Consider the following 25,686-nt stretch of genomic DNA (forward strand, 5'->3'; position numbering starts at 1 on the left):
TTATTCAGATTTTTGAAACAAATTGACCAGTCATCTTTGTTACACAGACGACAATGTAGCCGTAGCGACTCAGCAAGGAAATGTCATAGTGTTTCGTCTAAGAGCGTAATGCAGGTCATAAACAAAAATGAGAAAACAATACAGTATTAAAAAAAGAAAAATTACAATTCCCTGACATATTGGGTGCACGTAAAAATATTGCCATATTTACATAGCTAAGTAAAGACAGAATGGAAACCGAATCCAAGCATGGCTTGTATGTCACGCACAGGAATAGTTGCTTTGTGGTTAAAATATTGTTTTTTTAGAATCAGGCTCACGGAAAGAAACGATTGCAGCGCTACACGCGTAGACCAGTATTTTGGCCAAACGAGGGTCTATGTGGTTAGAAAGGGGGTCAAAAATAAAACGTTTGCCCCGTCCGCTAGGGTCCAAGTGGGTAAAAACAATAAAAGATATTCATAAAATGATTTATATACAACTGTGTGTGTTTCTGGGTGGGCATTTCCCTAGTGTTCCAGAGACTTGTACAATCGATCCCGGGGATCGGATCCGTCTACCAACGATCATTTCCTGGTGGTCCTGGAGCGGAGCTTTCTGGTGATGATGTGGTGGTCGCTCTCCTTCTCGTCCTGCTCTCCTACGCTCGCCTGTATGGAGAACGGAGATACCAAAACGGACAAACCAAACACGAGTCAGGGTTTAACTGCGTCTCATCATCCCGAGAACTCCATGCTGAAGCGATTAAAATGTTACTCATAGGCTAGCATCCTTACCCATTTAGACCTATTGTGTTGTTATCCCCTGTGTCTCATTAGTTGTAACTATACATCATTATTGTTGGGTTTTTTTTAATCGGCGTCAGATAGTGTTAAAGTAGAAGATCTACAAGCTCACAACATGCCGAGATGCAACATGCCTCTTCTCAATGGTAGCAAGAAGGGGTTCAGTGTCTTGCTTCATGGACACTTCCAACACCCACTCCCGAGTCTGGGGGACTCGGACCCAGCTGTAGTCAATCAATGCCGCAGTGTCAAGCTGCGCTTGATGTGACACCGCGGCTATGACTTCCCCCCCCAGATTTTTTCTCTACACACAGCGCACACACACACAACATGTATACCGACTGAACAAACTGACCGTCATGGGAGACATGTCCATGAGTGGGGATGAGATGTCCTTCTTGTACAACTTCCTCCTGGCTCGTTTGGGCTTGGCCTCGTTTGTGGCGACTGGCTGCTCCATGTCCGCGGATCGCCCACTCATCATACTCATGATGGTCTTGGCTGGAGAGAGAGAACAGACGCGAAAGACGAGACCCACGTGAGGCGAACTGATTAAAAAAAAACTCCTTCAACTTCAACTCCTCACTTTATAACCCGAGGCCCATTCTTTTCGGTTTGCATTGCACAAAAAGTGGAGAATCACCGTTGGCATGGTACAGTCGCTGAGAATGGAAGTAGAGGAAAACACAAAGGACACTCACCTTTGCTGCCCAGTACGGTGGGAGAGTTATGGATGATGTCCCCTATCATTTGCAGAGCTCCATCTCTTCTTGTTGACAAAGGAGACTGAAGAGGTGAGAGAGAGGGAGAGACAGAGAGTGAAGTCAGTTGCATCTCAAGTTTCACCACACTGACGAAAGAGTGATACTCGTCTACCAAACTGCAACTACCATTAGATTATACCGTGTATATATATATATAGTCTAGTGCAGCGGTCCCCAAACCTTTTTGGCCGTGCAACCCCCGTTACCTAACTGACGCACCCTCCCCCAACGCTCAGTCTCGTTGTATTTGGCCGAAAACGACCATTTTGTTTATACGATTATGGCAAATAATCACAGAATCTCACTGTACTGAGAGACATGCAGCCGCTGTATAGTATACCTGTACTCCCGCAGCTGCTCTAGATACATAATAATGAATTGCATTTGTATAGCGCTTTTCCACGTGCTGCAGGTATCATATTTTGTAGTCACCTGTAAGGCGACAGCTCTGCCGTAGCCTCTCTGGCGGGGTCGCTTATTTTCAATCTGTTCCATGTCCTGACACACACACACACACACACACACACAGTAAGAGGCACATCTTTGGATGGTTGAAAATGAATACGGCCTCTCATCCCTCCATCCTATACCTGCATATTTGTACTCCTCTTTCTGCTTGTTTTCTTGGTGGAGCTGTACTCTCCTCTTGTACCTCTCCTCAGTGTGTTGGGCTGGAGAGGAGAAGGCTACACCCACACACACACACACACACACACACACACACAGTTTCAACGTGTTATATTTTGCTCAAGACGTTTCAAGTGGTCAAATAGCGTGTGTTAGTCTTAAAACGTAATCAACCTTCTATTAACCCATTTTGACCTGAGAAAAGATTCTACAAATGCCCCTTCTAAAATCTGTCTTTTCTGCGACTTTTCTATGGCAGTGGTTCTCAAACAGTTTCATGTCGAGGACACCCAAAAAATATATGTATTTGGCCACCGATCTTAAAAATATGTTGTTCCAGGGACCTCCCCCCAGAAGCGAATATTTGAGTTAAAAACGTTCACTCTGAAAGAATATATATTCAAAGTTTTGCACCACATTTTCACGATTTTTCTAAAATAGCAGACCTACAAGCTCGTAGCGCGCATGCTTGTAGATCTGCTATTTTTCAATAGCTAAATTATAACAACGTTTGCCCAGAATGGATTAAAGCAAGTCCGTTTACTGATGCTCTAGTGACCCCTGGTGGTGTACAGACCAACTAACTTCCACAAATAGTGCCAGGGGCCAACACTGATATGAATGGTTGAAAAAATTAAAACGGACTCCGAATTTAGTGTTTTTCGTGCAAAAACGAATGCTTGGAATGGATTCAGAATCTTGAAAACCCCCTAGTTTGACATATCACATGCTACTTAACCCATTTTGGGTTCCGGGAACGCTTTGGTGTTTTAAGCATTATGTTATACTTTAGCCATTGAAAAAGGTCTGCCATTTTAGAAAAATCGTGAAAATGTGGCACACATCTTTGAATATATATTCTTTCAGAGCGAACGTTTATTTTTATTTCGACGTCAGGTCTGAATGAATTAAACCACATATTTTCAGATGGGGGGTCAGCGGCCAATTACATGTAATCTTGGGGGTCCTTGACGTGAAAATGTTCGAGAACGACCGACACAGAACCATGAGTTTTTTCAGAAAACCGCCATGATTTTAGAAGACATTTTGTAGAATCGTTCCCAGGTCTAAATGGGTTTTAAAGCATAATGGAATTTGGAAAATGTGGCCTTATATATAGTTCGTTAACCCATTTTGGTGTAGGCATCATGTTATGCTTTAGCTATTTAAAAATAGCAGATCTACAAGCTCGTAGCGCGCCACCGAGTGGCGCGCTACGAGCTTGAAGGTCTGCTATTTTTGAAAAATCGAAGAACGACTGACATTTATTTTTAGAATCTGATCTCAGGTCAGAATGGGTTAATCAGACCAGTGCATGTCCCAGTGGAAACCTCGTATGAATCTGATCTCAGGTCAGAATGGGTTAATGGTATGGTCACATAACCGTGGTCTGACCTGTGTGCGTTGTTGTTGTGGTGACAGAATGTCCTCTCCGTTCAGCTGCTGCAGTCTCTCCAGCTCCCTCTTCATCTTCACCTCCAACTCCCGGTTCCTCCTCTGATCCAGCCTCCGCAGCTCCGCCTTCAGCTCCTCCACCACCGGCACGCCTTTCTCCTCCTCCTCCTCCTCCTCCTCCTGGGACTGGGAGGAGGCCTTCACACGGGCCACTTCTGTGTGTGTGTGTGTGAGTGAGTGAGTGAGTGAGAGCGAGAGAGGCTGCTTTGTTATCAACATTTCCATCAATATTAAAGTTATAGACAGTCTTGATTTTTGGGCCGATTTCTATATAACGCATCATCGTCTATTCTAGTCCACACACGTCAAAGAACACCTAGACTCTAGACTAAACCTCTAGGTCCTACAGGTTTGTATAGTCGAGTCCGTCATTTTGGGGGCCTAGAGCGGGTCTATAGCAGCCTATTTTAGCATTTTCAGCACCCTAGGGTGTACATTGCTCAGACAGACGAATGGACACAATTATTTTTAACTTTATCAAACCCATTCAGAGGCAAAACTGTAAAAAAAATAAAATAAAAAAAGAATACTAGATGTACAAGCTCACATCGGAGGCATTTTTATCTTATCTAGATGAAGGGGCAGAACTGCTGTTAACGCGTTACCTTCTGATGCCCTCTCATACGCCGTCTTCATCTCTTCCTCTGCCCTCGCCATCTCCTCGAGCCTCTCTCGCAGAGCTGCACACTGGGCCTCGCTCTCGGACAGCCGCTGTTCCAGCACGGTCGTCCTGGCGCAGCTCTCCTCCTCCGAGGCCTTCACCTGCGTCAGGAGGCTTTTCGTTTGCTGCGTCAGGAGGCTCGTCTCCGACTGCAAGGCCTCGAGCCGAGTGCACGAATGTGCTTTATGACCGGAGAGCTCCTCTCTCAACTGGAGAGACACAGTCTCACTGGAGAGGGGGGGGGAAAAAGAGGAAAGGGCGAAAGAGTTTTAACCCATTTTGGCGTTTTGGCCCAGGAAATAAATCCCAATGCATTTTTCTCATAGGCATTTCTTAAAGTATTTATTTAAAGACGGTTACGCCGCGGACAAAGCCAACTCGGATCGTGACAAATCATGACGGGACTGCGACGCTCTATAACATAATGCTTGAGTGTCGCAGTCCCGTCATGATTAGACATGATTTGGCTAAAATAAAAATATGCTGTCAAAAACAACACTGCTTCCCGCCCCCCCCCCCGGTTCGATCCCGAGTCTTCCACTCTAAGCTAGCGAGTACTCCGTGCCATCTATTGGTTCCTACCGGTCGGTCAGCTGTGCGGAGAGCTGTGCGACGCGGTTCTGTAACTCTTCAATGTCTCGGCTCTTCTGCGCAGATCTCTCCAGCGCCCCCTGGCATTCCGTCTGCAGTCGCTCTATGGCGGATCTGAAGGCACTGCTCCTCCGCTCTGCATCCACGGAACCCTGAAACGCAGCGATCAACACAACGACAGACAGACAATCAATGAGTCAATCGGTGAGATTTCATGTCGAGGATCTAATTGGGCACCACCGACCCCATCTGAAACTATGTTGTACCAGGGTCCCCCCCTATTCCAGGGAAATAAAACGGCTGGGTTTTCCGAGGCTAGGGACCCCCCGAGAAGCAAATAGTTCACAATTAAAAAGAAAATAGCAGATCTACCAGCTTGTAGTGCAGCGCTATGAGCTTGTAGATCTGCTATTCTTCAACAGCTAAAGTTTAAAATAATGGTTAAAGGTAGAGTCAGTGATTTCACTTAATTCAAATATCACTTATTTTTTTGTTTTGTTGTGATAATCCTCTCTACTATAGAGTGTGCTGACCGGTTTCGATTTTGTTCTCTATCCTGATTGGATGAAAGCTTGTGTCCCAAGGCAAAAACGAAACCTAAGGGTTTTTGACTGAAATCACTGACACCCCCTTTAAAGTGCTTAAAAGCTAAAGGCTGCGCAGATGCATCCTTAGGTCTAAAATAAATAAATATTAGCCTACGAGAAATTGCACTCAAATCAATCGCAATAGAATCATACACCTGTGAAACGAACGACACTGTACCTTAACTTCCTGTCTGAGGCCATCTGCATCCTGTGTCAGACGCGCCACTTCCTGCCTCAGACTGTCAATGGTCCTCGTCTTCTCGTCCGATTGGCTCTCCAGGTCACGGAGGCGGGCCCTGGCGGCGTCCAGCTGTTCCGATAGGTCGGCAGCCCTGTCGGTCTGCTCTGCCAATTGGCTCTGTAAACGGCTCACCTGGAACGGCAGTAAAAACAAAGTGGTCAGAAAACCTCACCTTACATAACGTACACTTGAGTATTATTACCTTACATTATGTGTTTGTTCAGTATTTACTATATGTGACCAGATTTGAATGAGAGCCTACAATCGCGCAAATTCCAGCTTTTCACCAGAGGAGAAAAACTTTTTCTCCCCCAAAATTAGTTAATAGCACAGGCAGACTCTTCACATACTAATTTGTCTGAAATAAGTGTCAGAGCTGAAATGTACATATGAAATAAATGCTTAAACATGTAGCTAGGTGTAATGTTAGAGTCCACAGAAGTGAACCTTTTAATGCCTAAATTGTAAAGCCTGTTTTCTCAACTCGCTGTTTCTCTGCAAGACATTACTCTATAAGCCATATCTCCAAAACTGGTGGGCCAAACTGAACAACCAATATGTCAGTTTGAAGCTATGATTTCCTGCTTTCACATGACATGAAAAAACGAACATTCTAAAAAGTCCAATGGCAGTCCCTCAGTCAAATTTAGTCACAAATGTAGTATTAATAGCAGTGGTGGAAGAAGTTTTAGGTAAAAGTAGCAATACCACACTATAGAGAGTATTGCGCATGCATCACTGTTCCAGCCCCCATCACTCAAGTAAAGTGTGCCTCAAAATAGTACTTGAGTAAATGTACTGAGTCACTTTGCTCCCTAGTAGCATTACCTGGTCTTTATGTGATTGTTCAGTAGACTGGAGTTGAAAGATGCCGTTGACCAGAGCCTTGTTCTCTTTGTTCAGTCGGCTGGTCTCTCTCTGCTCGCTCTCCAGCGCCAACATCAAATTCTCATAGTCCGAACTGTGCTCCGTTATGTCAGCTATAGGAGACACGCAGATGGATGGACAGACACGTGGACAGACAAATGGAGAGAAAAACAACAAAGTGACGTTCTCTGCAAACCTTTGCTGGATGAGCAAACGGAAAGACAGAAGGGAAAAGACGATAGAAAGACACTAGGGGAAAGACACTAGACTAGGGGTACCAATTGTACTAGGGGTTAACCAATTGGTTTAACCAATTATAGAAGAAAAAGAACAGTTAAAATAATCGAATAATCAACCCCCATTTTGGGCATGTCATCGTAGATATGTACTTCCTTTTCCGTGTCAAAAACAATCTACCTCTTCTCTCATCTCTTGCGAGCTTGTAGATATTCACAATTTGACATTGTTTAGCGACTACGCTGAAAACATGGCTTAAGTGATCAATTTTTTGGAACATTTTAAGAAATATATATAAAAAAAAGTAGGGCAGGGACTCGATTAAGAAAATGTATCTGATTCGAGGCACTGTAATTTGCATTTTATTTTTTTATATTAATACAAATATTGATACGCGTATCAATATTTGACCTGAGAAATATAAATTTGAAATATAAATTTCACCTCCATTGGGCGAAGGAAGGAAGCGTGCACCGGTATGATCGGTACGGCTGAAATTCGTCCAGTGAGAAAAAGGTTCTGTGGTGCAAAAACTAAGCGCGATTAAAAATGCCCTCTCACCCTCTGCTGCAGCCTGCAGGGAACCTCTCTCTCTCTTTCTTTAATCATAAAATGGTAATTGCATGGCCAATACGTCAGCTATATTATTTCATAAAGTCCACATTTCTGACTGACTGGCTGTGTCTCTCGGAATGTCGATAATAATCGGATCTCGGTCGGGCGCGGTGCCGCCATTTGAAAGAAATCTCGGAAGAGGTCGGAATCGGACGAAATAGTCACGGATCCATTCGGGTTTTGGTTTTCCCATTTGAAAATTATTTCGGAACGGGTCGGAATGGGTAAAATGTCACAAATTAATTTCGGATTTCGGAAACTTTTTTTTTTGGACCCGTGAAGAGCTCTAGGTGGAAAACCTCACATTTCCAAAAAGTACTTTTCAGGATTCAAATTCAAAAGTAGGAGATCTACAAGCTCAAAGCGAGCTTGTGGATCCGCTACTCTTGCGGGACACGTGACTGTGTAAAAAAAAAACAACACAAAGTTAGAAGAGGTTTCTGCCCGACAGCAACGATAGTCGCAGCCCCCCGAAAGACAAAAAAGGGAAAGAGAGACGAACTAGAGGGAAAACATTGCGCCCTACCCGTCAGGTCCTCCACCCTTCGCTCCAGCGACGATCTCTCCTTCTTCAGCTCCACCACCTCCTCCTCCCGGGCTCTCCTCTCCTCCTCCCTGGCTCTCATGTCCTCCTCCTCCCTGGCGCTCCTCTCCTCCTGCTCCCTCTCGCCGTTCACCCTGGCCTCCTCCGTCAGCTGGGCGATGGTCTGCTCTTTGCCTTCGTTCTCCTCCTGAAGCCTCCAGATCTCGTCCTCCAGCAGGACTGGAACAAGAGGGGGTGGACGGGACAGGGTGTGAGATAAGAGAGCAACAGCTTATCCATCCTTGAATCTAAATAATCGATTACTAATACTAATGCAGTGCTATTTTGGAAGGGGGGGGGGGGCGTGCCATAGGCAAAAAGCTTGTTTGTTTTCAAAATAATTCAAAGCGAGAACGTGAATATAGCTGGTCTACAAGCTCACAACGTGGTGCAATGTGACGCGCTTATATAGATCTGGTATTTTCACTACTTTCAAACGACACCGCTGTGCGACAAAGTATCAAATAATCGTCAAGTGGTTAACAGATTTGTTTCAAAAACATTAAAAAAATTATGCTTCTCCATTATTCAACTAATTGAAACGGTAATCAATAGAATTGTGGCTAATCAAATAGCAGCTGCAGCCCCAGCAAGAGGGGAGGACTGAGAGATTCCAACAGAACAAGGTCCAGAAATACCGGCAAGTTAACCTTAAATTGAAAAATCACACCCGTGTGAAGTGAGTGGTGCAACTCCGTGTGAGCATCATATATATACAGTTAATACGTGCGTCGTGTGTGTGTGTTAGGTTGCGCACAGGTGGTGAAAAACAACCATGCTGTTTTCGTGCTCATACCCAATTACCCACCCAGATAGCCACCCACACACACAGCTCCGTAAGGGAGTGGATGCACCACTCAAAAACAAACGAGGAAAGAGTGACAACTTGACCACCTGAAGTTAACACTAGCATCCCTTATTTTTGCCAGTTTCTTCCCCCAAAACATCAGGACACTGAATGCTCGCCACATATTGCCCACCCCAAGGCCATCCTGAGAGACAAATAGCACTATATATATATATATTGCACTTTGAATGCACCAGCACTTTCTCCTGCCAATGTTGTCTAATCTTTTTACCGTTTAACATCATGAGTTGTGGAGAACGGCATTTTGCTCCCCCGTGTGCCCAGTGTATATTGTGGAAGTGACAATAAAATCTGGTATCTGGCTATAGAGATTGTGTGCAGAGGGAGAAATGGACCGAGTACAGGGGCAGCGGTGGCCTAAGAGTTAGAGTGCCCTTGTTGCCGGTTCGATTCCCCCGACGGGCAGGAAAACTCTGGGTGGGGAAGCGATTGTCATCACTCACCCAACACCTCTGAGGTGCCCTTGGCTTGAGCAAGGCACTGAACCCCCACCTGCTCCCACTGGAGCTGCTTTAGTGGCCAACAGTATAAGACTGTGGTTGTACTGGTGGTTACTGGTACTCCCAGGTTTTAATGCGTGTGTGTGTGTGGCTGTGTGTTTCTATGCGCAGGGCGTTGCTGAAAATGAGCACTTGTGCTCAGCTACTACCCTGGGTAAATAAAGGATATACAATTATATATATAATAATAAAATAAACACAGACCTCGGACACGACATAATACAAGTTTAAGTGGTTAAAATTAAGCCCAAAAGACACCCAATAGTTTTTTTTAGGATTGATTTTAAATTGCACTTATATAAAGCTCTCAATGGTCTGGCACCTAGAGCGTCGCAGTCCCCTTTCATGACGACGGTCCCAGAAGAGAATTCCCCATTCATTTTCTCCCATGGACATTTCAAAAAGTATTTAAAGACATTTAACCATCGGACAAAGCCAACTCTTCTTGTGACAAATCATGACAATAAACACAATGTTTTGGGCCGATCAAATGATTGGAAAGAAAAACAAAAAAAAAGTTGTTGTACCCTGCCCCTTTTCTCTAATTATTTGATCGGCCCAAAACGTTTGTCATTTGTCGTCACAAGAGTTGGTGTCGTCCGAGGCTTCGGTCTTTAAATACTTTTTGAAACGTTTATGGGGGAAAAAAAATTAATGGGGAATTCTCTTCCGGGCCTGGTGGGACTGAGACGCTCTACGACTGCCTGCTTGTCACTCCCCATCTCTCTCCCCTTTCCTGTACCCCATCAATAAAGGCAAAAGAAAAACACCAATAGACCGGGCTGTCATTCAATAGAAGGTATGCACGTGACATCATCATACCAAGGAAGCTTACAGAAGGAAGGGACATGGTCACGTGACCGGGCTACGCCATGAGTGACACTCATGGGAGCCAAACTACAACAGGAAGTTCGGCAGCAGAATGCACTGCACCACGGAGTCAACGAGAGCTCAGCGACGAGCTCATGAACAAACGCCATTTCTGAATGACCGAGACCTTTTGTACAGTAAATAGCTTCTGCAAAATGACAGAAGACATAAACACATTGTCTGTCATCGTGTTGCTTTTCGATGTGTACACCAATTCTACAGAGGCATCTAAAGAGCAAAAAGGGTGCCATCGTTTCTGAACGTGCCAACTTGCCAAGTATCGCGAGACCATGTCATGTCTGGCAGCCAAATATCGCGATACCTGAGACAGAAAAGATACCTGCCGTTTAGATCCTCAAATAAAATTATATACCGTGTACATTGAAAAACAACCTCTTATATTCCTGAACCGATATGAAAAAAGGTCTCAATTGATCAGAAATAAATTATGTTCCACTGCCATGAACTTCCGGTTGCAAGATTTGGCTCCCATGAAAGTGTCCAGGCGCACCTTTCCTTCTCCGAGCTTCCTTGCATCACAAGTTATGCGGTTACACCTATAGTCTAGTTTGCCAGCCCATAGAGCCCCATTGTGAACATGTTGAGTTCACCAAAGTCTTATGTTAGAAATGTTGAGTATGGGTCCCCAGCATGTAGAAACTGCCGGATGCCAACTTGCATATGTTGAGCAATTTACATAATATGTGACCATAACATTAAAATCTAAATTTCATCATGCTTTATGTAGCATGCGACTACATAAACTAGGGGGTTTTCAGGAGGCTGAATCCATTCCATTAGCATTCGTTTTGCACAAAAAAAATATATAGAAACAGCCATAGCTACCAAATGTGCCGACATTACATTTGTGATTACGCTATGGCCATTTTAGCCTAAGGAGTGAATTTTGTGCAAAACCAATGCTTGGAATGGATTCAGCATCATGAAAACCCCCTAGTTTGATATTTCTCATGCTACATAAAGCAAGATGGCATTGACAGCCCATAAATCCAAACAGAAAAGTCCTGTCCGATTGCATTAAACAACATTAAACTCACTTCACCACTCGAATTGCCACTCACTTTATGCATACCCTTCATTTACATCATTAAGTGCTCTAAACATTAAGTCCATAGACTTCGCCTCTGCTTCTAGGGCTTGGAATAAACTGCCATTACACCTTTAGACAGGCAGCCTAGTCTGTAGACCGCTTTAAAGCACAGCCCTCATTTAAGACGCAAAATGGTGTCAGACCCTGGTCAGGTCGTTCAAAAGGAAACGGGCAGCCTATTTGAGGCATAGCTACACTACCGATATGTATATGTGGTAGTAAGTGGCCTTGCCGAGCCATGAGGCCCATAGGCTCCTGCCCTATCTCCTATTTCTGTAGCTTGATGTACAAGTACACCCCCTGGACATGACGCATGGGTATGTCGCAGGGACTTACCCCCAATCCAACCCTTGATGCTGTGTGTCAAGCATGGAGGCACTGGGTCCCGGTCGGGGATCGAACCCCGACCTCCCAGTCTCAGGGCGGACACTCTAACCACAAGAGCCACTGAGCTGGTGTATTATATGTGGTACTTTAGTTCAAAGCTATGCAGACCCAAGAATTGTCAGCTCAGACAGCTGACGTTGAAGTTAAATAACCAAGCAGAGAGCACCCATCAGCAGTGCTTCTGAACGCCATAAAACCAATTATCAATACATCGATGGATGTGTATAGCGTGAGAGTCACTTTATTTCTCTTAAAAAGTGCATAGTAAAATAAGTCAATAAAATACAGCAAATAAAATAAAGTACGTAGCACAAAATAAGGTGCAAAATCAGATAATAACATACACTCACATGCACACAACTCACTCACATGTACACCCACAACGCAAGCAGTACCACAAGGAGGACAACCCCTATGCTCACCCGACAAGCATAACCGTGCACGCCACTCTCACTCAAACCCACACTGGTTAGTTTATTACAATCAGTTAGGAAGATTTTATTTAAAAAAAAAACCTCTCGGTCTAGAAAAAACTATTTAAAACCCCTCTGTCTAGAAGAACAAATTAAAATTGTATAATTTGATCCAGGGACGCTCTGGGTTCCTTGAGAGAGGGGGGGGGAGGGGCATATGGGTCCATTTGTACACTCTCGGAGTGTCCGACTAGAGTTTGAGAAGTACAGAAGTAGTAATTTGAACGATTGTCATGCAGTTCAAGTTCTTCTTCCAAGTGACTCATCGCCATCACTTTCTCCACTTTCTCCTCCCGCCACTTCTACCTCTCTTCCGGGCGGGTCCTCCTACGGGTTCCTCTGCGTGCCGTTTTCTCCCTCCCTCCTTCTCGCCTCCCGTTGGTCCTCCTAGGTCCTTGCTGCTGTCGCTCCTCCTCCTCCTCTCCGCCGATCCTCCGTCACTGATCAGTGAAGCTCCCCTCTCGGCCTCAGTCAGGTGCAGGCAGCTGTTCAACTCCAGCAACTGCTGTTGCATGGAGTGAATCTGGAAGAGACGGAAAGAGAGATGAATGTGTGAAAGGGACAATGTAGAAAAATAGAAAAATAACCACCAGCCATGGGCAGCAGTGACTCAGGGGGTACAGTGGCCGGATGCCGGATGGTAACCGCAAGGTTGCCAGTTCAAACCCGGGCTCCCCCAGAGTTAGGGGTCAAAGTGTCGTTGAGCAAGACACTGAACCCCGATGTGCAGGTTTGGTGCCTTGCATGGTTTCCGCTGCCATCGGTGTATGAATGTGTGCGTGAATGTAATGCACCATGTAAAGCGCCTTGGATAAAGGCGCCATATAAATGCACCGTTTACCGTGACCAAGATGTGCAAACCCTGTCTGCATCAACATCCGTTTGTTCCCCGAGATATGACCAGTTATGCAAGCTTGAAAGTTAAATCATCTCAGGGCAGTATTCCTTCCAAGTTTGACAAAAGTCTAATTTGCGCTACCAGAGTAAATAAGGGCAGAGTACTCGATGTGATTGCATTAGATGCACGAACCTCGTTTGTGGCATTATCCAAGGCTTCCTGGAGTGTGTCTATTCTCCGATCTTTGTCCAGACACATGTTCATCAAGTCAGTCTCAACCTTCAGTCTCTTCTGTTCCACGGTCTAAAAGACCACGCACACGAAAACACATGTTAGATTCTGGTACCGTTTTATACGATTACTGTTTAAGTATGTCAATAAATCCATAAATAAATACAATACATTATCTTTTCCACATAAATTATTAGAGAAAAGTCAAAATACCTGCAAAATAACCCGTTTCTCCAGTCGCATGACCTCCAGGTCTGGAAAAGAATAATTATAAACACAGGATAAGACACATGTTCTATTATATGTGGTTCTTCTCACACTTTATTAATTTCAAAGAGTGAAAAAATGGAAGCAAATGGACCAGTAAAATAAACCAAAGTAGGGACCCTACCTTATGTTTAAGGTAGGGTATGTGATCATCTTAGATTGTTAAAAAAATACGTTTCCTGAACAGAAATTACATTTCAGGTGGGTTGCCAAATTTCAGCAATCTAAGATTAAAGTTCTAGGTTGTTGATGAATGTAAAAAAAAAAATATTTAGCAGCTCTCTTTTGTCTTAACGATTGTAGCCATTTTTGACAGGGGGCAGCGGCATTCGAACAAGTGGCTAAATATGTCTTTTACAAAATGTTATGGAGATTTATTTATTTTATCATTTACCATAGTTCCACTAGACCCCTGGACATTAACTCTGGCCACAGTAGTCGTTTTCCATGTGTCTGATCGAACTACTGACTACTAGGGGGCTGCCATATCACAGACTCGTCAGTTTGTCACCTTCCCCTTCACATTCAATAGATCCCGTGATCTTGTGGCCAGATGTAATTTCCCGGGGTCTAGTAGGACTATAGCAAATAAGAAATCGCCGTTTAGCCACTTGTTCAAATGCCCCCAACCCCCTGTCAAAAATTGCTAAAATCGTTAAGACAAAAGAAAGCAGCAAATAAATAAACGCTCATCTTTTACTTTCTCTAATAACCTAAAACATGAACCATGGTTGAAGAAAAAAACCAAGTCGCCCTTTACATTTTATAGTCTTCCAGTTTTGGTTTGCTCATTAATTTGTGTCATCACTTTCAAATGCATGCATAGCATTATCCTGTGAGAGTTCCCTCTCCTGATTGGATCAAATTGGTATCCTGGCCTGAAAATGTATTAACCCATTCTGGTGTGCTTTAGCCATTGAAAAATAGCAGACCTACAAGCTCGTAGCGCGCCACTCGGTGGCGCGCTACGAGCTTGTAGGTCTGCTATTTTTGAGTGGTGCAACCACTCCTACAACCAGCAATGTCTGTGTAGTCATGAGCACGAGTGGTGTGTGCATGCGTGAAATTGGAACGACACGAGTATGTGACTTATTAATACCAGTAGGGGCGCCAGAAACAGAGAGGGGTATGCTGTGCCAGAGAGCGAGCGAGAGCGAGAGAGAGAAGAGTTGCACCACTCGGCTCACAGGTGTGATTTTTGAAAAATCTAAGAGCGACTGACATTTTTAGAATCTGATCTCAGGTCAGAATGGGTTCATCAGACCAGTGCGTGTCCAGTGGAAACCTCGTATGAATCTGATCTCAGGTCAGAATGGGTTAAGAGTGAGTCCTACCTGCGTTTTGTGCGTCGACCTGTTCAGACAGACTCTTCATCTGTGTCCTGAGCTCATCCAGCTCTATGGACCAAAACATAAAAACACAATGTAACACTAATACATTTAACAAATGTATGACATAGTAAAGATTAAACACAGTAAAGGGCCATTCACACAGTACTAAAACTATAAAAATATTGTTTTAAAATAAAGTGGATGGCAGAGTTCACACCAACTATATAAAAAAAAAATACAATACTGAACAATATAGAGCGTCGCAGTCCCACCCCCTACCAGGGCCCAGGAAGTCATTTTCCTCATAGACATTTCAAAAATTATTTATTTAAAGACGTTTACGCGGCGGACAAAGCCAACTCTTGTCGTGACATATCAACACACAATTTTTTGGGCCGAACAAATAATTAGAAAGAAGGAAAAAAAAGGCAGGTTACAACTTTGTTGTTTTTCTTCTTTGTAATTATTTGTTTGGTCCAAAAATATTGTTTGTCGTCACGACTCCAGTTGGCTTTGTCTGCGGCGTAACAGTCTTTAAATAAATACTTTTTGAAACGTCTATGGGGAAAAATGCATTGGGAATCATTTCCTGGGCCTGGCGTCGTCATGAAAGGGGGTGGGACTGCGACGCTCTATAGTCATCGTTGTAGTGCAAGTTGTAGTGTAAGTTGTAGTGCTCAGTGTGAATGACATGAGGGGGATAGAGAGAGGCATTTGAAAACACTACACACACACCCCTACTGAGGTTGCTGATGGCCAAATGAGCACTGTACGTACCTGTGGTGTGACATTGGGAAAGGCGGCTATTCTCCAGATTCGCATCCTCCTGGGAAAAAAAAACGGTTAAGTCATGTCAACCTATTTTGACCCGAGAACAGATTCTACAAATGTCTTCTAAATCCTAACAGTTCTTGAAAAAAACATGTTTCTATGTCAGTGGTTCTCAAACATTTTCATGTCAAGGATTATATGTAATTGGCCTCCGACCCCCCCCCCCAATCTGAAAATATGTAGTTCCAGGAACCCCCCCCCCCCCCACCCCAGAAGTAAAGATTAGTTAAAAACTTTGGCTTTGGCTTAATTTGTTGACGAAATTGTCAATATTTTTAGTCTTAGTCATCATAGCTTAGTTTGTGCGTGAAAAAAAAAAAAAAAAAAAAGTAGAACACTTGTCATAGTATTAAACAGTAAACACTGTTCAGCAACGCCTCTGACATCACAGACCCCCGGTGGTGGTCGTTACCTTGGTATCACGGACGAGGTTTTTAAAGATCTCCAGCCGCTTATCTGACCTGTCCTCAGCGATCTGGAGCTCCAGCTGCAGGCGCTCCCTGCAACACAAACACATTTGTTCATGAATGTAGAAAAAACCTGTACAAGTCAAAAGTGGACGACAGTGAAGTGACGATTTAAGTACTTTAAGACCTTTTAAATAAATACCTAAAAAAGTATACTGCTTCAAAAGTAGACAAAATGTCAAATATAAGAAAAAGGAAAAAATGGTTGTGAGGCGTTGTAAGCTTGTGGATAAGCCATTTTCACAATATTTATCTGTGGAACCGAGTAGTCAAACTAAATGAAAAGCCTCGACTCCTACCAAATGCTTGTCAGGGTGAGTAGGGGATTAAAATAAGTGTTTATTCAATTAACGCTCAAGACTTTTACTGTGCATGTATCCCATTTTTCTAGTCACATCCCATCCATGTCTCATTGGGGTACACGTTTGTTTACTTGTAGTCGTTCTCCCTTTGGTTCATGAGCTCCTCGAACTCCGCAGCGACCTCCTCTCTGATCCTCATCTCCAGAGCCAAGGTGTCCGTCTGCTGGACCTGGACACACAGTAACCATGTCAACAAGCAGACATTAAATCCGTTAACCTTAACCCTAAGGCCGATTCCTACATTGAACCATTTTAGAAAAGTCACCTGTAATGCAGTTGCAGTGTTGCTTTTGGCAGCAAATTTCGATTTTAGTTTAGTCTTTGGACTGAAACTTCATTTAGTTTTAGTCACATTTTAGTCACCCGAAAATGTCTTGTTTTAGTCGACTAAATCTACAGGCGATTTAGTCGACTAAAATGTGTTTTGGTAGGCCTTGATGCCGTCGTAATGAGTGTTCTTACACTTGCTGAAAATAGGCGATCGTGACGCGTTGTGAGCTTGTAGATCAGCCATTTTCAGCATGCAAGCAAGTGTAAAATGACTTATACTGGATCTCTTGTCCACTAGTCCCTTCCTAACATTTTAGTCTAGTTTTTATTTGTCTACGAAATTGTCAGTATATTTAGTCTTAGTTTTAGTCATCATAGCTTAGTTTCCATTCGTTTGTCAGTGGAAAAAGGTGGTCGACGAACATTTTTCGTCTTAGTTTTAGTCGACGAAAACACTGCTGTAATGGCATGCCCAAAATATAGTTTGATTATCCTGATCAATCTTAAACACATTAACTGACAGGTATTAATTATTAGGGGGGGCGGCAGTGGATCAGGGGTAGAGTGGCCAGTAGAGTCAGCCGGAGGTGAAATTACAAGGTTCCCAGTTTGAGGGCCCTAGAGGGGGCGTTCGCGCACCACAAGGGGTGCACGCACCACAGTTTGGGAACCCCTGGCCTAGTTGGTTATAATCGATTAATTCTATTAAGTGTTGCAAACCCATTATTAATAATCAACCCATTCTGGGCGGGAACCCCCGTTGGTGTTTTAAGCATTACGTTATGCTTTATCCATTGAAAAATAGCAGATCTACAAGCTCGTAGTGCAGCAGCGAGTGCTGGGTAACGAGCTTGTAGATCTGCCATTTGTGAAAATATGGCGCAAATCTTTGAATATATATTCTTTCAGAGCGAATGTTTTTAACTCAAATCTTAGCTTCTGGGGGGTGGCGGGGGGGTGGGTCCCTGGAACAACATATTTTCAGATGGGGGTCGGCGGCCAAATACAGATAATTCTGAGGATTTAGAAGACATTTGTAGAATCTAGTGTCGGGTCGAAATGGGTTAACCCATTCTGGGCGGGCACCCATTTTGGTGTTAGCACTATGTTATGCTTTAGCTATTGAAAAATAGCAGATCTACAAGCTCATAGTGCGCCACCGAGTGGCGCGCTACAAGCTTGTAGGTCTGCTATTTTTGAAAAATCGAAGAACGACTGACATTTTTTAGAATCTGATCTCAGGTCAGAATGGGTTAATCAGACCAGTGTGTGTCCAGTGGGAAACCTCGTATGAATCTGATCTCAGGTCAGAATGGGTTAAAAACTAAAAGTACCTCCATGGCCGTCGTCGTCTCCTCTTCTTGTTCCAGAACAGTTCCCTCCATCACACTCTCGTCGTCCTCCTCTTCTTCGTCCTCTTCTTCTTCTTCGTCCTCCTCCTCCTCCTCCTCCTCCTCCACGTCCTCCAGGCAGATGGAGTTCTCCCAGCCCATGCTGGCCATGCTGTCCCTAAGCCCCTTCGGTCGCAGAACGGCGTCTATGCGCATGGACACTTCCCTGGCCGCCCGCTGGGTGGCGGCAGAGGGCTGGGGGGCGAGGACGGGCCTCAACACAGCCCTCAACAACACAACCTGGAGGGACGGACGGGACAGAAAGAAAGGGAAAAAACAATTAGACCAGAGCAAATATATATATTATAAGTAATCATAACTGATCTAAGCGCATGGTTGTAAATGTGGATGTCGTCATTCATTTGTTAGCATGTTTTAACCCATTCCGGGCGGGAACCCCTTTTGTTAAGAATTATGTTATACTTTAGCCATTGAAAAATAGCAGATCTACAAGCTCATAGCACAGTAGAGTGCCACGCTATGAAATAGTTGAGTACCACTGACACAGAAACATAGGGTTTTTCAGAAAACTGTCAGGATTTTAGAAGGCATTTGTAGAACCTGTTCAACTCAAGGATCCATGAGGGCCACTTTGAGAGCCACTCCACTAGGGAAATGTACCGTGCATGGGTCACTGTGATCGTGTGTGTGCTTATGAATGTACTTTCACATTACATGTGTATGTAATTCCACTAGATAAAAACAACCTTTGCGTCGCCTGCCGTCAAGACAGACAGACGAGCATCACTGTTTTCATTGCACACGTCTTGAATTGAAGGATTGGTTTCTAACCAGCTCTCTCTCTCTGCAATCTCTCACAGAATACTCTTGGGACTACTACAGTCAGCCACGTGTACAAACGTGTGTGTGTGTGTACCTTCTGAGCAATGGCGGAGAACTTCAGCACGTTGAGCGTCTCGTCGTGTGCAGAAGCACACGGGCTGACGTTGACGATCATGCATGCGTTTCCTCCGCCTGTGAAGTAGCCCTGAAGGAAGTGTGTGAGCTTGGACTCCCTGAAGGGGACGTGCTGCGGGCACCTACAGAGAGAGAGAGAGACACACGTGCATAAAGACTGGGCATTTCACCGAAATGGTGGCGTATAAAAATAGTTGAAACAGCCAATGTACAAGCTTGGCTCTGCAAATTTCACCGTTACATTTTTTTTTTAAATAAAATAGGAGAAACAAAAACGGCGAGACATCAAATTTCTCTTTCGGGCCACAAAACAATTTCTGCTTATCAGTAGCCAAAATGCCACACAACCACCATCTGTGGGAATGTCAGGTGTCCTCATATTTAAATAGTCAACAACATATTTCAGGATGTGAACAGCAATGAGTTATAATAATCACAGGACAAAGAACCGGCAGAGTATTTGTATGTAATGCAGTCAATTGAGACAAAGGTTTGAAATAACGGTCCTATTGATTTGAACGCACACGTACTTGTTCTTATTCTGCTGGTTGAGTCGCAGGGCGTTCATGCACTTTCCCAGAGTGAGCAGGGACGTGTTTATGTTCCCCGCCTCCTTCAGCCGCTCTCCTCCCGTCCTGGCCCGAGCACAACGCTCAGAGCCTGCGAGGTCACAGAGAGAGAGCCTGACGCACACACACACACACGTCAAAGAAATATGGACATGCATTGCTTAAGCCATTTAGATCAGAGGACGATTCTACAAATGTCTTCAAAATCCTGAGTTCTGAAAAACCCTATGTTTCTATGTCAGTGGTTCTCAAACTATTTCATGTCAAGGACCCCCAAAAATATATGTAATTGGCCACCGAGCACCCCCATCTGAAAATACGTTGTTCCAGGGACACCCCAGAAGCAAAGATACGAGTTAAAAACGTTGGCTCTAAACCTCTAATCCTAAACCAAACCCGTTCCTAAACCTTGGAAGCCTAACTTGCGAAATGATATTTGACCTACAAAACCATTTCTCTTGTGGCGACCAGGAAAATGGTCCCATTCCTGGAATTGTACTATAATTGTGGGTACATTTGGCCTTCACAAGTATAGTAAAACAAGTTCACAGCACACTCACTCGCTGATAGTGTGCACTCTGGGAACGGGGACTCCATCGTCTATCCTGAGGATCCGAATAGAGAATATACTGTGGCTGGAGAGAAAGAAAACAATATTAATAATAACGCCACAGTGCTAAAAAGGTAGCACAAATCGGCGAGTTAAATAACGCCGCTTCCGATTGGCTGTGCCACTTCCAAGACAGCTGCCGATTGGCTGGCGGGCGTTTTTACCTCCTGCTGGACATGTGGTTGAGTCTGGTGGCGGAGATGCTCTGGTTCTTCTTGCCCACCTTCATGACTCTGTAGGCCTCGTCCGACGTGTTCACCTGGACCCAATGCAGGTCTGCAACACATGCATATAGATCAGCGTTTCCCAAAAGAGAGAGTCACTCGGGACCCATTTTCAAAAGATTAGATCACCACCACTGCACACTAATGTGTTCACGATGTCAGTGGTTGTAGAACATGCATGGGGCAACTGGCGGCCCGGGTGGCCACATGCGGCCCCCACCATCACTTAATGTGGCCCTCAAAGTTAACATTACATAAGTATAATTAAAAGGCATTTGAAATGAAATACCGGTAGTTACTTTTTCAGGATTCAAAATGAAAAATAGCAACCAAAAAAAATCAAGATTTCAATTCAAATAGCAAAAATAGCTGATCTACATGCTCAAAATGTGTCACACTGAGATACATTTGAGCTTGTAGATCAGCTATTTTGGCGAGAACAGTAATATGCAATGTGGCCCCTCTGGAGTGAGGAAATATATTGGCCCTCTCCATCGTCAAAGTCCCCCCCCCCCCCCCGCTGTTGTAGAAGTAGGAATCCATTTTACACATAAAAAGGGATATTTCACTTTCAAACATGTTTGTGCAATTCTAACATCTACTCGGTTATAAAAGAACACCGGACAGTTTTTAAGTTGCAGTATTTAGAGATAAGATTTGATATTCATCACATCAGACACACCCACTCAGGGTGACTCGTTACCTTTGACGAAGGAGTTTCCCTTAATATCCTGCGACAGCCGTAGAACCGTTCGCCTGCTGGTTCCGCTGGGAAGCTGGTAGGACGACACCAAACATTCAGAACACACATGACATTGACTGACTGGAAATACTTTATCATTGGCATCAGGCAGCCAGAAACCTTTGAACGTTCAGTTTTCCTGGGACATTGATGCCTGCCCTACTAACTTGGTCATACTACAGCCTCACACAAAAGCATTAAAAAAAAAATATATATCTACAAGCTCGAAATGGCACTCTAAGCAACCCGCTTAATATAGTAAGAGAGTGGCGACACTAGCGTTGACTCCCATTGTAACAATGGAATGCGGCAGTGGCTCATTCCATCTCAATGGGATAGTTCCAGCCATAGGAGCAATGTTTGGAACTATAGCCCAACATAGGCACCCGCTTTGCGGCGAGATCAAAGCGTGTCGCTACTCTCCTACTCTACACTGCTAGCGACTAACAGTAGTAGTACAGAAATAGCATTACAGTATCTCACAAATGTAGAAGCATTATGATAGTTACTTGTTCCAGCAGATCGTGAATGTTCTCGTTGTAAATTTCACAGAAGGAAACCCAGACTGAGAACTTTGTGTTGGAATCAGCATCCAGAGAGAAGCTATCTGCTGCTGAACCGCTGACAACACTGCCGTCACCGCTCACAGAACTCCCTGCAACACACACACAAACACACACCGCATGAGTAAACGCTTTGAACTACATTCAAATTGACACACGCTTGGCATACAGGGAAAGGTACAGCTGGATAGCAATAACTAACACCTCAATCATGCGCACACACACACGACACCAATAGTTGAAACACACCAACCTTCCAGAAAAGTGGATGACGAACTGGAGGAACTCAGTGAGGACATGCCGCTGTGAACATCACTCTACAGAGGAGAGAGAATAGACTATAGAATATAGAATCCAAATGCATCCTCTAAAAGCATGACATTAAATCATCTAACAAAAACACACAAAATATCCATCTACACACTCACACGTCTGTGCATATCTATCCAATCATTCATTAACCCAATGTTTATCATCCAGTCATGATACATAGGCAACCATCCGGTCCTCCTCACCTCCTTCACCAGACGCAGCAGCTGTCTCTTGGCAGTATTTTCCTTCACCTGCTGCTCTCTGTTCAGCCTGACGAAGTCTCTAAAGCGGTGGGGTTTGACGCTGCACTCCGTGAACACGCGACCCTCAATGCTGTTAAAGATGACCGCTAGAGATCTGGGCAGCAGTCCCAAATCACTGTCTGGACCTGGAGAGAAAGAGCGAGTGAGAAGAAAGCACCTTTCAAAATACCCCCGCCAAAAAAAAACAACACCTGAGCGTTTAATCCATCACATGATACATTTCCTCTCAAAACCAGTGTTGTTTTTGGCAGCAAATTAGTTTTAGTCAGTCTCTTGAATATTTAGTTTCACATTTTAGTCACCTGGAATGTTTTAATCTACAGGTGATATTCGACAAAAAAATATTTTGGCGGGCCTTGATGCAATCTTAATGACCGTTTAAGTTCACAATGCGTCGCACTGAGACACGTTGTGGGCTTGTAGATCGGCTATTTTCAGCATGCAACCAAGTGTAAAATTACTTAGTGGATCTCTTGTCCACTAGTCCCTTCCTAAAATTTTTGTTTTTATTTGTTGACGAAATTGTCAGTACATTCTTAGTCACCATAGCCTAGTTTTCATTTAGTTTGTCGGTGAAAAAAAAGGTACTCAAGCATTTTTTGACGAAAACACTTCTCAAAACGTGTCACCTCGGGGCACATTTCGAGCTGCTACTTTTGATACTTATGTCACGCTGCAATGTGATTAAAGTTAAATTATGGTGAGAATAAAAACCCACAAAAGGCTAGAATATGGAGGCCCAACGATATTCACATTTTGGGAGCATTACTGACCTAAAAACGTGAACGTCTTCCCTGCGTTGGTGACACCGTAGGTGAACACCAACGAGCTGCATCCTTCCAGGAACTTTCTGACGAGGTGTCGCGCCGTCCCGTCAAACATCTGCTTCTGACCGCAGTCTGGTCTGAAGACCTGGACACACACAACACACATTAAACACCTGCTTCTGACTGCAGTCTGGTCTGAAGACCTGGACACACATTAAACACCTGCTTCTGACTGCAGGAGGTGAAAATGACAGATATCCTACTGTTCCTACAAGCCCGCCTGGGAACCCGCAACAGTGACGTTGTCAGGCTGGATTAGCAGCCTAGGTGCCCGGACCAATAGGCTAAACCACATCTGTTGCACGCACGTGTGTGCCCGCTAACGCTTACCTGTGTAAAGGTGAACCGCTGTGCCGTTTGAGGGAGGATCTTCTCATTCTGTTTGTTGTTGAATGTAGGAGCCTTTAAAACCACAGTGCCCAGGCCCTCCACTGACACACAGCCCTGCAGCAGAAACCCAACATCAGCACATGTGTGTGTGTGCGAGAGAGAGACAAGTGTCTTACTCTTTGCACATGTGTTAGATTAGCCGCAAGGTTTCTCAACGTTTTTGGCTCTCAAGGGTTAAATTATTGTTAAACATCTGCATCAGGTAATTTACAAGAAGTCTAGACAATTAGAGAATGAAGAATTGTGATTGTTTTTTTTAATCAACATTTGCCTGTTGTCTCTCCCAATACCACAATTGTGGACAACGTCTTATCCAACGACAACAGAATATTCTTTAGTTGTTGCGTCTGAGTCAGGCTTTGATGTCGTCAAATGGTGAATAAATAATGGCCATTGATATGAAAAGGGTAGAAAACCACTGCACCAGATACGTGTGCATGCGTTCAACCGTTTTACCTGCGACTCGGCTTGGTCACTCCTCTCAGAGGTGGTGAAGGGTCTGATTCTCAGGAACACCTGAAGGTGTTCCTTCTCCACCTCAACGGAACTCTGATGAGGAACAACATTGATACCATACATTTCAACAGAGAAAAAAATATAATATATACACACACGTCAGAATGGTGATTAAATCAAAGCAAATCAAATGATTGCAAATTAACACAAACGCACCCGTTTGTCTACGGCATCCAAGTCATAGAAAAGATCTTTTCGGAGGTCGTCAACGTTAATATTCGTTGGAGGATCTGGCCTTCCAGCAAGACATGATGGCATCATCCTGGATATTAAAAAAAGATATATAAAAATCATAATAAACTTGAGGGTCTCCACATTAAAAGACCACAAACCAATATATAAACCCCTTAAAAAAGGAGTGACACTTAACTACGGTCTATTATTTCTCCCCTTCTTCAATACCACCACACATTTTATATCGGTTATCGTTCAGAGTCACACATGACGCACGATAAGAGCATCTATGTTTTGTTGATGTGTCGACATGTTTAATGTTTTGTATTCATTGTGTTGTGCCCGAGTGTGTTGTGTGTTGTGCCCCCTCTAAAACGAGATGATACACCTCAAGGGGATATCTGCTAAAGGAAATACAATTTAAATATATATATATAGATAACGACAGGACACCAATTAAAACCATAAACTCACAGACAACCGTGTCCACCAACATTTCGCTGCTTTGTTGCATTGGCCATCTTCAAGCTCATAACGTGTTGCAATGCGACGCGTTGTGAGTTTGTGGTTCTTGACGTGAAAATGTTTGAGAACCACATTGGTTTAAGAAACATTAGAACAAGTACAAAAAAGCAACTACATTTTACAAACTAGCCCAACAATACGCAACCAATTCACCAATATACGAATTGTTGTTAAATTAACTGAAGGGACGTACGTTTGTTTGTTTAGACAGTAGGCGCACAATGAGCTAAAGGCTAACGCTTCGTAGCATTGTGTGTATTATGGTGCGAAATGTTTGTAGCGAGACATAAGACATGCTGTCGTCAAGTTTCTACGGTAAAACAAGTGTTAAATGATTTAATTTGACTTACTTGAAGGTTGAAAGTGAACGGGTCGAACTATATTTCAGTAAAACGTTGAAGAAAACATTCGACGTCGGTTTGTTGTTGTGAGACTGACTGACTGGAGGAGACTGAGAGACTGGAGAGTTTGATGTTTTCGGCCGCGGAGTTTTTTAAACTGTGAGCCGACGACCAATCACCATAGAGTATAAAGAAGGAGCCAATCACAGGGCTTCTTATTCCACTACTTCCTCTAGTCGGGTTTACTTGCGGTTGGCGAACATTATGTGCATATTGATTGATTGATTGATTGATTGAAATATTTATTAACAGTTTGCAGTACATTTCAAGCACAAACTCAATACAAAGACTGTTAACTGTGAGTGGACGACCTAATTAAGCATTACACTTGTTTACAAGAGGGTCCACCTTGTTCAATTCATCAAAACATTAGAGACCAAATACTACCTACTGTTCGGTCCAATTAGTAAAGTATATGGACTGGAGTGGACGCTTTGAGATA

General features: G+C 43.8%; 1 protein-coding gene across 1 annotated transcript; it reads right to left on the bottom strand.

Annotated features, from left to right (window-relative positions):
• On the bottom strand, nt 1–25,294 carry kif20bb (kinesin family member 20Bb). The gene is made up of 32 exons (XM_080790122.1): nt 25,194–25,294; nt 24,301–24,406; nt 24,085–24,177; nt 23,569–23,682; nt 23,185–23,323; nt 22,352–22,536; nt 22,090–22,153; nt 21,783–21,928; nt 21,235–21,307; nt 20,472–20,583; nt 20,258–20,332; nt 19,659–19,811; nt 19,088–19,250; nt 18,154–18,450; nt 16,621–16,718; nt 16,133–16,220; nt 15,667–15,715; nt 14,893–14,955; nt 13,505–13,545; nt 13,253–13,363; nt 12,529–12,745; nt 7,957–8,193; nt 6,540–6,691; nt 5,649–5,843; nt 4,875–5,035; nt 4,237–4,520; nt 3,572–3,786; nt 2,140–2,235; nt 1,982–2,047; nt 1,487–1,571; nt 1,141–1,286; nt 1–650 (listed from the first exon to the last, which is right to left on the bottom strand). The coding sequence occupies exons 2-32, from the start codon at nt 24,403–24,405 to the stop codon at nt 567–569; spliced, it is 4,107 nt and encodes a 1,368-aa protein (XP_080646248.1). The 5' UTR covers nt 24,406; nt 25,194–25,294; the 3' UTR covers nt 1–566.
• Between the last annotated feature and the right edge of the window lie 392 nt (nt 25,295–25,686).

The sequence above is a fragment of the Protomyctophum bolini genome (assembly GCF_963924005.1).
Source record: "Protomyctophum bolini genome assembly, chromosome: 18".
In the NCBI taxonomy this organism is placed as follows: Eukaryota; Metazoa; Chordata; class Actinopteri; order Myctophiformes; family Myctophidae; genus Protomyctophum; species Protomyctophum bolini.

What these genes read in the sequence shown, in the direction of transcription:
- kif20bb (XM_080790122.1), bottom strand. Translation starts at nt 24,405, where the DNA reads ATGATGCCATCATGTCTTGCTGGAAGGCCAGATCCTCCAACGAATATT. An exon ending in TCTCCGCCATTGCTCAGAAG is followed by an intron (nt 18,451 to 19,087) that starts GTACACACACAC and finishes CCGTCCCTCCAG; the next exon opens with GTTGTGTTGTTGAGGGCTGT. An exon ending in ACCTCGTCCGTGATACCAAG is followed by an intron (nt 15,716 to 16,132) that starts GTAACGACCACC and finishes TTTTTTTCCCAG; the next exon opens with GAGGATGCGAATCTGGAGAA.